The sequence below is a fragment of the Carassius carassius genome, chromosome 25 (genome assembly GCF_963082965.1).
Source record: "Carassius carassius chromosome 25, fCarCar2.1, whole genome shotgun sequence".
NCBI classification, from domain to species: Eukaryota; Metazoa; Chordata; class Actinopteri; order Cypriniformes; family Cyprinidae; genus Carassius; species Carassius carassius.
The window spans coordinates 2,900,328-2,913,051 of record NC_081779.1 but is presented as its reverse complement, the minus strand read 5'-3'; the positions used below and the strand labels follow the sequence as shown (position 1 = coordinate 2,913,051).

General features: G+C 36.6%; 2 protein-coding genes across 12 annotated transcripts in view; one reads left to right on the top strand and one right to left on the bottom strand.

The window, feature by feature from the left end:
* LOC132103913 (large ribosomal subunit protein P1) overlaps window positions 1-12,724 on the bottom strand; it is a 241,786-nt gene that overhangs the window by 168,251 nt on the left and 60,811 nt on the right. The window contains exon 6 of one of the 2 annotated variants that reach the window (XM_059508990.1): window positions 3,393-3,402. The exons of the other annotated variant lie outside the window; for it this stretch is intronic. The gene's annotated coding sequence lies outside the window, so the exon portion shown is untranslated. Of the gene's footprint in view, window positions 1-3,392; window positions 3,403-12,724 lie in introns of those variants that run through there. 2 annotated transcript variants of the gene reach the window in all.
* LOC132103910 (focal adhesion kinase 1-like) overlaps window positions 1-12,724 on the top strand; it is an 88,004-nt gene that overhangs the window by 53,811 nt on the left and 21,469 nt on the right. For 6 of the 10 annotated variants that reach the window (XM_059508983.1, XM_059508982.1, XM_059508980.1 and 3 more), the window contains 8 exons: window positions 2,012-2,152; window positions 2,667-2,744; window positions 3,007-3,114; window positions 5,896-6,013; window positions 6,365-6,395; window positions 7,416-7,480; window positions 10,745-10,762; window positions 11,306-11,362. In XM_059508983.1, the coding sequence (XP_059364966.1) occupies window positions 2,012-2,152; window positions 2,667-2,744; window positions 3,007-3,114; window positions 5,896-6,013; window positions 6,365-6,395; window positions 7,416-7,480; window positions 10,745-10,762; window positions 11,306-11,362 (616 nt within the window). Of the gene's footprint in view, window positions 1-2,011; window positions 2,153-2,666; window positions 2,745-3,006; window positions 3,115-5,895; window positions 6,014-6,364; window positions 6,396-7,415; window positions 7,481-9,038; window positions 9,129-10,744; window positions 10,763-11,305; window positions 11,363-12,724 lie in introns of all 10 variants that reach the window. The other 4 variants (XM_059508981.1, XM_059508979.1, XM_059508987.1 and 1 more) reach the window with 2 other exon arrangements.

The window sequence follows — 12,724 nt, the reverse complement described above, 5'->3', positions numbered from 1 at the left end:
TATCTTGTAAGCTGATGGTGTCAGTGTGTTCCCGGACTGAGACCCCTGCAGACAGATGCTCAGTAAAACAGTGGGGTTGTCCTCTGACCCTGAGGGTCACCCGTAAACAAGTGTGTGCACATGGGCGGGACAGAGGCGTTAAACTGACCCATCCTCCACCGCCTCGCACTCTATCCCCATCGGCTGTAATGTTGTTCGAGAGCCGATTCTAGCATTAATCTGTGCTCTTCTAGAGTTTCCAGCATCAGTGTTAGAAGAGAAACCAGGTTCAGTCATCTGTCACTGACCACATCAATCTGATTCAGTCCAGCTCACATGTCATCCTTTGTTTTCACAGCATAAGGGGGTTATTAGAGGGACAGTTCAGCCAAAACATTAAAAATCCCGTCATTATTTACTCATCTTCCTGTCGTTCCAAACCTGTATGAGTCTTTAGCTGGAGCAAAAAAGAAAACTTCTTGATGAGCTGCTGTTTACTATACAAGGATGTATTTATTTGATTTAAAATACAGTAAAATTGTGAAATATTATTACTATTTAAAATAATTATTTTCTATGTGAATATATATTACAATGTAATTTATTCCTGTGATGTGCAGCTGTATTTTCAGCACCATTCCTCCAGTCTACAGTGTCACATGATCTTCAGAAATCATAATAATAGGCTAATATGCTGCTTAAGAGGATCAAAACTACCATATAATATCTGAAGACTTATAAAGATTATAGTGCACAAGTCATATTTTTACGATATTTGTTTCCATATGTTTGTTATGCTGTGTTCACACCAAACGCGAATAGAGCGTCAAATTCGCGTCTACAGCGTCTAGTTTGCCGATTGATCATTCGCTTCATTCGTAATTTTTGCCATTTTTTTAGCTCGGCAGCCTCCATTTCACGGTTCGTTGATGTTCATCTAAACGTCTTCATGTTTAATGGTTTTGAAATGACATTATGGCATAAAATGACAACAATATTCATTTAAGACAAATTAGGAGAAACCGGAATACATAATAGATGAGAGAAATTAATATTCAGATGTTTTAGTGTCATGCAGTAAAGAGACATAAATGATGATAGGGTATACCATAATTTATATTTATAAATATATAATTGTTGTTTTTTCTTTATTATTGTTATTGTTGTTGTTGTTTTTTTATTTATTTCTTTTATTATTCTATTTTTAATCATTTTTCTTTTAATTTTAAATCCGCTTTTGTCTGATTTACGTCTTTACTATTAATATTATTAATGATCAACTAGGTTTAATAATTAATTTTTGTACCGTCAGTGATTTTACATGTAATAAGAGAACATTTCCTCATTGTTATCAGCGCTCCCTGTTATGCATGTTGTGATTTTACTTTAGCATAAAGCATTTATTGTGTTTGCTTAGAAAACCATCACTTTTATAATTGCTCATTCTTAACTGGTTCTTCAGAACATGAAAAAATCCAGTATATTTATAGTTCACGAATCTCTAACATCTAATCTGCTAAATGCGACTATAAGGCATGAAGCTATTAAGATATTATAAATATTAACATCATGATTTTCTGTAAAGCTGCTTTGAAACAGTGTCATTTTAGTCGCACTGAGATGCTATATATGTATATCGTTAAATAAAAATGAGAAATGTTTTCTTAGCAATTGACTGAAATAAAATAAGTTTAAGTTTTTGTGTCTTTTATTTCAGTTAACTTATTTAAAGTGACATTTTTTTTAAATGGTTTCAGTTTTAGTTAACTAGCCTATAACTATGCTAATATGTTTGGTGAAAAGCGCAAATAAACTGGATTTGTCTTGACTTAAAACACTGGTTTGAAGAGGTTTTTAAGTAGATTTTTTATGTTTATCTTTATAGCGTCCAGTGAGACCAGTGCTGTAATTCAATATGATGTTATACGAGTAATTTTTTGTCTAGTATTGCTCATTTGGGACTCGACTGGAGCTCTGCTGGTGTTTGTAATCAGTGTGTGAAGTGTAACGCTGTCTTTCTCTCTGTGTTTAGGCCAAAACGCTGAGGAAACAGATCCAACAGACGTTTAAACAGTTCGCCAACCTGAACGACGAGCAGAGCATAATGAAGTTCTTTGAGATCCTGGCACCCGTCTACAGATTCGACAAAGAGTGCTTTCGATGTGCTCTGGGGGTAAGTTGGGTCACCGCTGCTGTGGGGAATCACCGGACTTTACTGCCCCCTGGTGATCAATTATGTTTACTGACACTTAGGGTTCAGAGTGAAGGATCACATGACCAAAAATATGATTTACTGGTCATTAAACTGTTTTTGCATCATACTGCATACTATATGTTACTATTCAAATGTTCGGTAATATGCAAATATTCAGCTGTGCATCACAGAAATAAATTACATTTTAACATAAATTCAAATAGAAAATAGATATTTGAAATTGTAATAATATTTCACAATTTTTTTTGTTTTTATTTTTATGTTTTTGAATCCAAGCTATAGTATACATTATATATTATATCATGGTTTGTTTGGCATATTTTCATTTTGGTGTTATAATAAAAGCAAAATTTTAAGAAAAAAAAAAAAACATTTTTTGACCATGCAACGATTTATTGTTTTATGCTAAACTCTTAATTCAGTATGTTTAAATGCTCTTGTATCTTAAATCCTCTCTCTCTGTCCGTCTCAGTCGAGTTGGGTCATACAAGTGGATCTCGCTATCGGTCCAGAGGAGGGAATCAGTTACCTGACCGACAAGGGATCCACGGTAACACATGCTGACATCACCTGACATCACCTTGATCCCAGTTGTTTTGATCAGTTGCTTGGTTCTATTTATGAGTAGCTCCGCCCACAGTGAAATCTCATTGGTCCAGAATCCTAACTGAAACTAAACTAAAAGAGTTCTTGTTTGCTGATTGGCTGATTTTTGAAGTTTGAAGGAGAAATGTCTTAATTTTAAAGCTTATCTGTGCCATTAGTCTCTCTGTGGTGTGATGCATTATTAATGGGTCTCTGTTTTCATTCAGCCGACACATCTGGCCAACTTCACCCAGGTGCAGAGCATCCATTACTCCTGCGTGGAGGAGAAGGAGAGGAAGGGCGTCTTACAGCTGGACGTGGCAGGAGCCCCAGAGGTACACCACACTGCAGTTTTAAGATCATGATCAGCCGTGCTTCTCTGAAAAAAAACGCTGGAGTTTCAGCTCAGAAGTTAATGAAATGCAGATGATGTTTTGATTGTAGGATCTAGTGTTTAGTTCAAGATGTGTGACTCAGGGGGGTGTAAATCCAGCTCAACCCTGCGCTGACGGCGATATAATTTCAGTCCATCACTGTTATTTTGGGTTTTGGTGTCTTTTTTCTGTACTTTGTCAGTCTTTTTTTTGTCTATCTTGATTGTCTGTCTTTTAGGCGCCATTTTTACCCGGATTTAGACTTCGTGGTGGATTCGTTAGACTTAAACCAGTGCTGTTATTATTCACTGACACTAAAATGTTTTTGCTCATTGAAATGTAGGTGAAATAAAACACAATATAAATACTAGATTAAACTTTTTTTTTAGGAACTGAAAAAAATAGTTGAAGTACTGAAATTACTTAAACTAAAAGGTAAAATAAAGGAAATAAGGCTAAACAGTGATACATATATATATATACTCATAAAAATGTAAATTTTATGAATAAATGGAATAATAAATTGTATTATTTATTATAAAGTGATATTATAACTACTAATAGAAATTACCAAACTAATCAACTTGGCAATAACATTAAAATGAAAATAAAATATATATATATATAAAAAAAAAGAGAAATGTTGCTTTGTCAACTTAACTGGGTATAAAAAAGAAATAACTAAAATTACTAAAACAGAAATTAAAATAAATGAAAGCTAAAAAGAAGTACAAAAACTAATAAAATGACAAAGCACATAACAAAATTACACAACAAAATATAACCAAGTCTTGTGTGTTTATTATTATTTTATCTCATCACATTTAATCTAGACAGTATAATGACAGCTGGAGTCAAAGAAAGCACTGTTGTGGGCGTGTTTAAGGGCATTTGTGGGTGTGTCTTATTCAGTTGTAGGCGTGTTTAAATACATTTGTTTGTGTCTTATTCAGGTGTGGGCGTGTTTGTGGGCATTTGTGGGTGTGTCTTCAGTTGTAGGCTTGTTTAAGGACATTTGTGGGTGTGTCTTCAGTGGTAGGCTTGTTTAAGGACATTTGTGGGTGTGTCTTCAGTTGTAGGCTTGTTTAAGGACATTTGTGGGTGTGTCTTTAGTTGTAGGCTTGTTTAAGGACATTTGTGGGTGTGTCTTCAGTTGTAGGCATTTAAGGGCATTTGTGGGTGTGTCTTATTCAGTTGTAGGCGTGTTTAAATACATTTGTTTGTGTCTTATTCAGGTGTGGGCGTGTTTGTGGGCATTTGTGGGTGTGTCTTCAGTTGTAGGCTTGTTTAAGGACATTTGTGGGTGTGTCTTCAGTGGTAGGCTTGTTTAAGGACATTTGTGGGTGTGTCTTCAGTTGTAGGCTTGTTTAAGGACATTTGTGGGTGTGTCTTCAGTTGTAGGCTTGTTTAAGGACATTTGTGGGTGTGTCTTCAGTTGTAGGCTTGTTTAAGGGCATTTGTGGGTGTGTCTTCAGTTATAGGCTTGTTTAAGGACATTTGTGGGTGTGTCTTCAGTTGTAGCCTTGTTTAAGGACATTTGTGGGTGTGTCTTCAGTTGTAGGCTTGTTTAAGGACATTTGTGGGTGTGTCTTCAGTTGTAGGCTTGTTTAAGGGCATTTGTGGTTGTGTCTTCAGTTGTAGGCTTGTTTAAGGACATTTGTGGGTGTGTCTTCAGTTGTAGGCATTTAAGGACATTTGTGGGTGTGTCTTAAGTTGTAGGCATTTAAGGACATTTGTGGGTGTGTCTTCAGTTGTAGGCTTGTTTAAGGGCATTTGTGGGTGTGTCTGCAGTTGTAGGCGTTTAAGGGCATTTGTGGGTGTGTCTTCACTTGTAGGCTTGTTTAAGGGCATTTGTGGGTGTGTCTTCAGTTGTAGGCTTGTTTAAGGACATTTGTGGGTGTGTCTTCAGTTGTAGGCTTGTTTAAGGACATTTGTGGGTGTGTCTTCAGTTGTAGGCTTGTTTAAGGGCATTTGTGGTTGTGTCTTCAGTTGTAGGCTTGTTTAAGGACATTTGTGGGTGTTTTCTTCAGTTGTAGGCATTTAAGGGCATTTGTGGGTGTGTCTTATTCAGTTGTAGGCGTGTTTAAATACATTTGTTTGTGTCTTATTCAGGTGTGGGCGTGTTTGTGGGCATTTGTGGGTGTGTCTTCAGTTGTAGGCTTGTTTAAGGACATTTGTGGGTGTGTCTTCAGTTGTAGACATTTAAGGACATTTGTGGGTGTGTCTTCAGTTGTAGGCTTGTTTAAGGGCATTTGTGGGTGTGTCTTCAGTTGTAGGCTTGTTTAAGGACATTTGTGGGTGTGTCTTCAATTGTAGGCTTGTTTAAGGGCATTTGTGGGTGTGTCTTCAGTTGTAGGCTTGTTTAAGGACATTTGTGGGTGTGTCTTCAGTTGTAGGCATTTAAGGACATTTGTGGGTGTGTCTTCAGTTGTAGGCTTGTTTAAGGGCATTTGTGGGTGTGTCTTCAGTTGTAGGCTTGTTTAAGGACATTTGTGGGTGTGTCTTCAGTTGTAGGCTTGTTTAAGGGCATTTGTGGGTGTGTCTTCAGTTGTAGGCTTGTTTAAGGACATTTGTGGGTGTCTTATTCAGTTGAGGGTATGTTTGAGGGCATTAGTGAGTGTGTCTTCTTCAGTTGTGGGCTTGTTTTTGTTCAGTTCAGCTGTTCTGTGTTGTATCCTGAGGTCATGATGAGGCTGCTGTTGCTCATAATGGCTCATTGTGAGTCTGGTTTCTTTCTCGTAGCCTCTCACAATCAGCACGCCGTCCTTCGCCATCGCTGAGAACATGGCCGACCTCATCGATGGATACTGTCGCCTGCTCAACGCCGTCAGTCAGTCCTTCATCGTCAGGCCTCAGAAAGGTACGTCTGTCTCACACTGCTGCATTGTGGGATGTTCGGAGCACAGAGGCAGTGAAACCGTGGAAATTACATGAATGGGACACATTGAGTGGAGAATCTCAGCACGAAGCAGCATAGCTGTTTGCCTCAGCCAGACTCAGCCAGAATAGAAAGACATGTATATTGAAAATAAGTCCACTTGTAGTAAAGTAGTGAAATGCAGTCAGCCAGACTCAGCCAGAATAGAAAGACATGTATATTGAAAATAAGTCCACTTGTAGTAAAGTAGTGAAATGCAGTTCTGGGTTTGTTCTTCTGTTTGTTCTTCTGTTTGATTCATGAGCTGGTGCTGTGTGTTTTTCTGTCCTACAGAGGGGGAAAGAGCTCTTCCATCCATTCCAAAGTAAGTCTTAAATTCACTTCATTGGTGTTCATGAGCTGTTTAATAAACTGACGTCAGATAGGAGATTGATTTCGAGGAGGTTTGAGCAGCAGTAAATGCATGGTAAATGGACTGCATTTATATAGCGCTTTCAACAGACCACATGGCCATCCAAAGCGCTTTTACAATTTGCCTCACATTCACCCATTCACACACACATTCACACACCGACTGCGGTGTCTGCCATTCAATGCGCCATCCAGCTCATCGGTAGCAGCTGGGGTTAGGTGTCTTGCTCAAGGACACCTCGACACTTGATCAGGTGGAGCCGGGGATCGAACCACCAACCTTCCGGTTTGTAGACAACCTACATGAACCACTGAGCCACTGCCGCCCAGTTAAGATTAAGCAGTTAAGGTTTAAACAGCACCAAAACAGGTCCAAACTGAAGCATGGGACTATACATCAAACGTTCACTGTATGTTTGTGATAGATTTGTCGATGATGGTTTTAATGCAATTTTTGGTCCATTTTTTACAACTTCCTAAAAAGTATCAGTAGAAAGTCTAGAGCGAAAAAAGGATATTATTATATTAAATATTAATAAAAAATATATAAAATTATTATTATTATTTTTTTCCATGAAGTTTGTCCTAAAAGGGCATCATCAGACTAACATCTGAAGTCTAGAGAGAAAAAGTCTATTATTATATGAAATGTTAACAGAAATTGTAGTATATATATATATATATATATGTGATAATGATTTTTCCCTGGCTTAAAAAATATTATATACTGCACAGCAATGTTCTGATTGAGGGCTAACAAAAGAGTTTCAATTCTGCATGTTGCATTTAGTACATAAAACATTTTAGTATCATTTTGATTATTAAGTTAGCAATAGCATGCATATTTGCACCTTGAACCAAAAAAACGCTTGCACTCAAAAGTGCTCATGTTCACATGAGCCAGTGGATAAATTTCTCTTGTGTGCATGAAAACATCATTTTTTTATTTGTTAATTAAATCCTTTCTCCACAGACTTGCCAACAATGAGAAACGTCTGGAGGGGATCCGGGCAGGAGTTCGTGCCATCTCAGTTTCAGGTGAAGACACGTCTGACATCAGGTTTATTGAGGATCTGTCAGCTCTGCAAAGCAGTTTACATCAAAATCTGATGCTTAATGGCCAAGACCTTTGTCCAGCATGAGGGAGTTTCATCATTTCCATTGTCAGCTCACTTATGAAAGTTACAGCAGCAACATGCTGCATGATTTACATTTGAAGTTTAATACTTAGTGTTCAAGGTTTTTTTCAATCCAGAGTATGACCAATAGAGTAACACTGCTAGTGATGTTAAAGCTTAAAGGTCACGTTTTTCGTGTTTTTTTGAAGCTTTGATTGTGTTTACAGTGTGCAATATAACATGTGTTCATGTTTCACTCGTAACAAACAGTATTTTTCACACAATTCACCTATCTGTATACCGCTGTTTTTACTGTCATAAAAACGGACTTCCTTGTTCTATGAAGTCCCTCCTTCAGAAATACGTAATGAGCTCTGATTGTGCCAGCGGTTCCTGTGTTGTGATTCGACAGCAGCTGAGCGCACGCTGCCCTCCTGCAAACGCGATTGGGCTAGTTTTGGAGTAGTTTTAAAAAGCAAGTGGGCAGGTTTTTTTTTTTGCAAACCATTAATCTCCAAGTACAGCGTCCCTGGGAAGCCCAAACAAAGGTGATTGGACTCTGAGATGAAAATAACAGCGTTTCAACGACATGCTGACAAATACAAACACAGCTCTTCCTCCTTCTCCGTCGGAGCGCAACAAGACCACGCCCCCTTTTTGTGTATTCATGTGGGTGGAGGTTAGTCAAAAAACTGTTTTAGTGACGTCATTACTGCTGGAACTAGAGGGATGTAGTCCAAACGGGTCGTTCGTTGTAGGCGACTTCTGTTAAATAAAATATCTCGCTTGGCATTGAACTTTGAGCTTTAGAATTTTTACAGATATTATTTATACTCTAACAACACCATTACACACTAAGTAAAGTTTAAAACATGGGATCACAAAGAACGGGACCTTTAACACTTCAAAATCCAATCATAAACCTTATGGATAAAATTGGTTTCACTCTAAAATATTACAATCAAATGCATTGCGAATGCGATTTCACAAAGTCTCTAAAATAGGTCTATTATGTCTATTATGCGACATCTGCACACATTTAGATGTATTTCAGATGTTTGATGCTCATGAATGCTTCTTCTGTTAAAAAGCTGTTTACACTGGAGACTTTCAGCATAAGCTATAATCTAAAACCACTTTCTGAAGACTGTGCATATTTAAATGGAGTCATTTTCATTCTTCTCAATGCAAACATGCTTCATTTTTGATGGTATTGCACTCATCTCTAGATGTGTTTGTACTGATTTGCATCCAATTTGCATAATTCGTTAAGTGAGTCGAGTGCTAAAATAACGCAAACTGCAGATGTCGTCCGAGGATCAGTGATGTTGTGAACTGAGCTGATAGTGAAAGATCGCTGAAATGTTTTGTCATGGATCTGGAAGATAAATATGTTTATTGCGTCTCCATTTCTCCTGCCATATTCTCTTGCTTTGCTTCACTCTCTTTCTCTCTCCATCTGTCGTTCTTCATTGAAGACTCGGTGGTTCAGACGCCCACCAAAGCTGCTAAAGCTCGACGCTTTCTCCTTCCATTTGTCCTCTGTTCCCATGATTCTCCTCCTAAGGGTACATGCTGTTCCTGTGTGTGTATGTGTGTGTGTGTGTGTGTGTGTGTGTGTGTGTGTGTGTGTGTGTGTGTGTGGTTCAACACTAACCCTCACCTGCTCTCCACCCTAAACACATGTTCTGTTTCCCATAGATTCACAGTGCTCAGCAAATCAGTCTCATTTATTTTCATCGAGCTGGAAGTGTAGATGTGATTTTGAATTGTTAAATTTTTTTACCCCCTTGACAATCAAATCACATTCCTTTTATGATTTTGTAAAAAAATTTATTTGTAAAATGAGTTATAATATTTATAATGAATGTTATAATATTAATATTTATATATAATTGATACAATATTGTTTTGCTTATTTTTGCTTTTTACATTTTTTTATTCAATTAAACATCTGCAAATGATATTATATTTGCATTTACAAAAAGTTTTTTTTTTTTTTTGCTTAATTTTCTTTTTGAAATTATTTATGACAATATAAACAAATTCCCAGCAACTTCTCATCACTGTATCACTCATCACTATATATATTTATGAGTAGCTGTCGACCGATATGTGTTTTTTGGAAAGCAGGGGGCAGATAGCCGAAATAAAGCAGATATGATTGTATTAAATTATTATTAATATTAATAATAATAATAATAATAATAATAAATGATATATAGGCTGATATTTGGCAATTTTTATAATATATATATTTTAAAAATGCCAAATATCAGCTGATATATCGGTCGACCACGATTTATGAGAAATTGTATTTTGCCTAAACAAAAACTATTTTAGGATTTTCTTAATTTACTTTACAATTTAATAATAAATTGTTTTAATTGTTATATATATATATATATATATATATATATATATATATTAGTGCTGTCAAATGATTAATCACGATTAATTGCATCCAAAATAAAAGTTTTTGTTCACATAATATGTGTGTATTCTGTGTATAAGTATTATGTATATATAAATACAAAAACATGCATGTATATATTTAAGAAAAATATCTTATATATAACATTTATAGTATATTATTATTATTTGAATGTATTAAGGATGGCATTTTTATCGTTTTTTGTTTAAAATAATATTTGAATATGTAGTATATTAAAATTGTGTAACATAACAATATACTGTATATTAAAATCAAATATATTAAAAACATTTTACATTATAGTACAACCAATTTTCTTTATGCAAGTTATTCTTTCTATTGATTTAGTGATTAAATACTTTTGACACTTTTTGTGAGACTCGTGCAATTTTAGTGGCTTTTTTTTTTTTTTGCTCATTACATTAGATGTATAAACCTGCCTCCAAATAAGATCAGAGATTTTTCCATGTGAATCAGTAAGAGAATGAGAGAATGAAGAATCCAGGCAGATGTGTGTCCACGTCCCAATTGAATCTCATCCGACACATTCCTGCAGCACGTCTAACCCAATATAACCCACACTAATGACTCCCAGAACAGCATGAACAAAACACTTTTACTGCAGGAGCTGCTCACACACACCAGTTAACCACCTCAAATTCACGACAAATGTGTGTTTTCATGTCTGCTGATGAATTAACCTTTCTCCCCTCCTCTCTTCTCCTCTCCATTCTTTGCATGGACCTGCAGAAGACCTAAGTGGAGATGGTAATGTCTGACTTGCAATCTTCATTTCTTTCCTCAGACTAACTCTCTGCTCTGTGTGCATTTGGGAAGTTACTGGAATCTAGTCAATCTTGCGTAGATAGCAGTTTAGTTGTAGTGTGTAAATGTGAGTCTTCTTCACTTTAAGTGCACTTGAATTCTCTTTTGCTCCCTGCATTCCTCTCAGAGCACTTTAAGGTGCAGTTATTTAGAAAAGCAAGTGACCTCTCCCAAAAAAAACTAAATGCTGGACTTAATCTGTTTTGCATGAAGACGAAAGAGTCACTTCCTTCCTCTCGTCTTTCTCAAGCTCGACCACAGAGCTGCTCTCTGATTGGCCGGTCAGACAGACACTCAGATGGAGTTCAGGGAGTTTAAAAAAGAGAAGTGCACTTGAGTTTGAGTGTGTGTGTGTTGGCTGGTTGTCTGGCTCTAGTTTGTGTAGTGGAAGGCTCTGCGTGTTTGGGGTGGTGCATTGACCGAGTGGGCGTTGTTTTGGCCGGTGTGTGTGAGAGACTGACCGCTGCCGCTTCTGTCTCCCTGCAGAAACAGACGACTACGCAGAGATTATAGATGAGGAGGACACCTACACCATGCCCTCAAGTAAGTACCCTCGCTCGTGCCGCCTTTTAAGTGTGTGTAACTGCTGTCTTCCGGGATCCAGATGTTTCTGTCCAAATCCGTTCGGTTTTCCGAGCCAAATCCTGACCTTTTTTTTTTTTTCCTGTCTGGCTCGTTTGGTTTGTTGATGTGGCGGCAAATAAAATTTAAAGAATCCAGCTCTGACATTCCAGAATATTCTATCCGGAAACTCAGTTTGTGTTGTGCTTTAGAATGTTCGATTCATCATAAATTAAAGCAGGTCATATTTGGGCGTAATTCAGATGCAGAGGGATATTTTTTTTTAAAGCATGCATGCACGTGTTTGGATTGAACTCAATCTGACATATTTGTTTCAAGGATCCATAAAGTATTAATCATCTGTAAAAATGCCCATTTTCTTTCATGGTTTGGATTTGAATGTGAATTAGCTTTATATAAACACACTGGAAGTCTGTGATGTGTGTCCTGATTTTAGTGAGTGTGTGTGAGTCAGCGACTGCTCTCTAACATTCACGAGTGTGTGACTTTACAAACAATCACAGGATTCTGAACACAGTCCGACTCAATGTGTGTGTTATATGAATATCCCCAAGACAAAAAAAATCATCATTTACTCCCCATCATGTCATTCCTTGACCTGCATGCTTTTCTAACGTGCAGCACAAAAGCAGATGTTTAGCAGAATGTTCCTGCTGCTCTTTTCCGTTCAATGAAAGTAGATGGTTTCCCAGCTAACAGAAAATGCCCTTAGAACATTCTGGCAAGGTTCTGAACAAATGTTATCTGGTCTTTAATAATGTTCTCAAAACAATAGCACAAAACCAGTTTTCATGCATTGCGCATGGAACTTTTTTACAGAAACGTTTTGGTAGGACATTCGTCTGACATTTTTAAATGTGGCTACTTTTAGAATGTTCAGAAAGCATTCAAATGTAACATTCCGATAACGAACAAAAAAAGTCATGCACTATATTAAAAGTCTTCTAAAGCCAAACATTTACACTAACTTTTTTTGTGATCACATAACGCTACCGTTTGCCTTCAGATGACTATAAACGTACTGCATGAGTCATATGAACTATTTGTATTGCTCTTTTGCTCCTTTACTGCAAAAAGTGACTTTATAATTTTTTTTGTCTTGTTTTAATTTTTAGTACAAATATCTAAACATTCTTAAATAAAGATACATTTAAATGAGATGCAAAACAACATCAAATAAGTTATGTTTTGGAGAAATGTATCAATATTGAGTGATGTTTGTGATTAAAATGAGAAAAGATATCTGAAAGTGGTGTAAAAAAAATAAACATGATTTCCTATTAAATTGCTTTTTTTACGTCATTTCTTAGTTGCTTTCTTTAT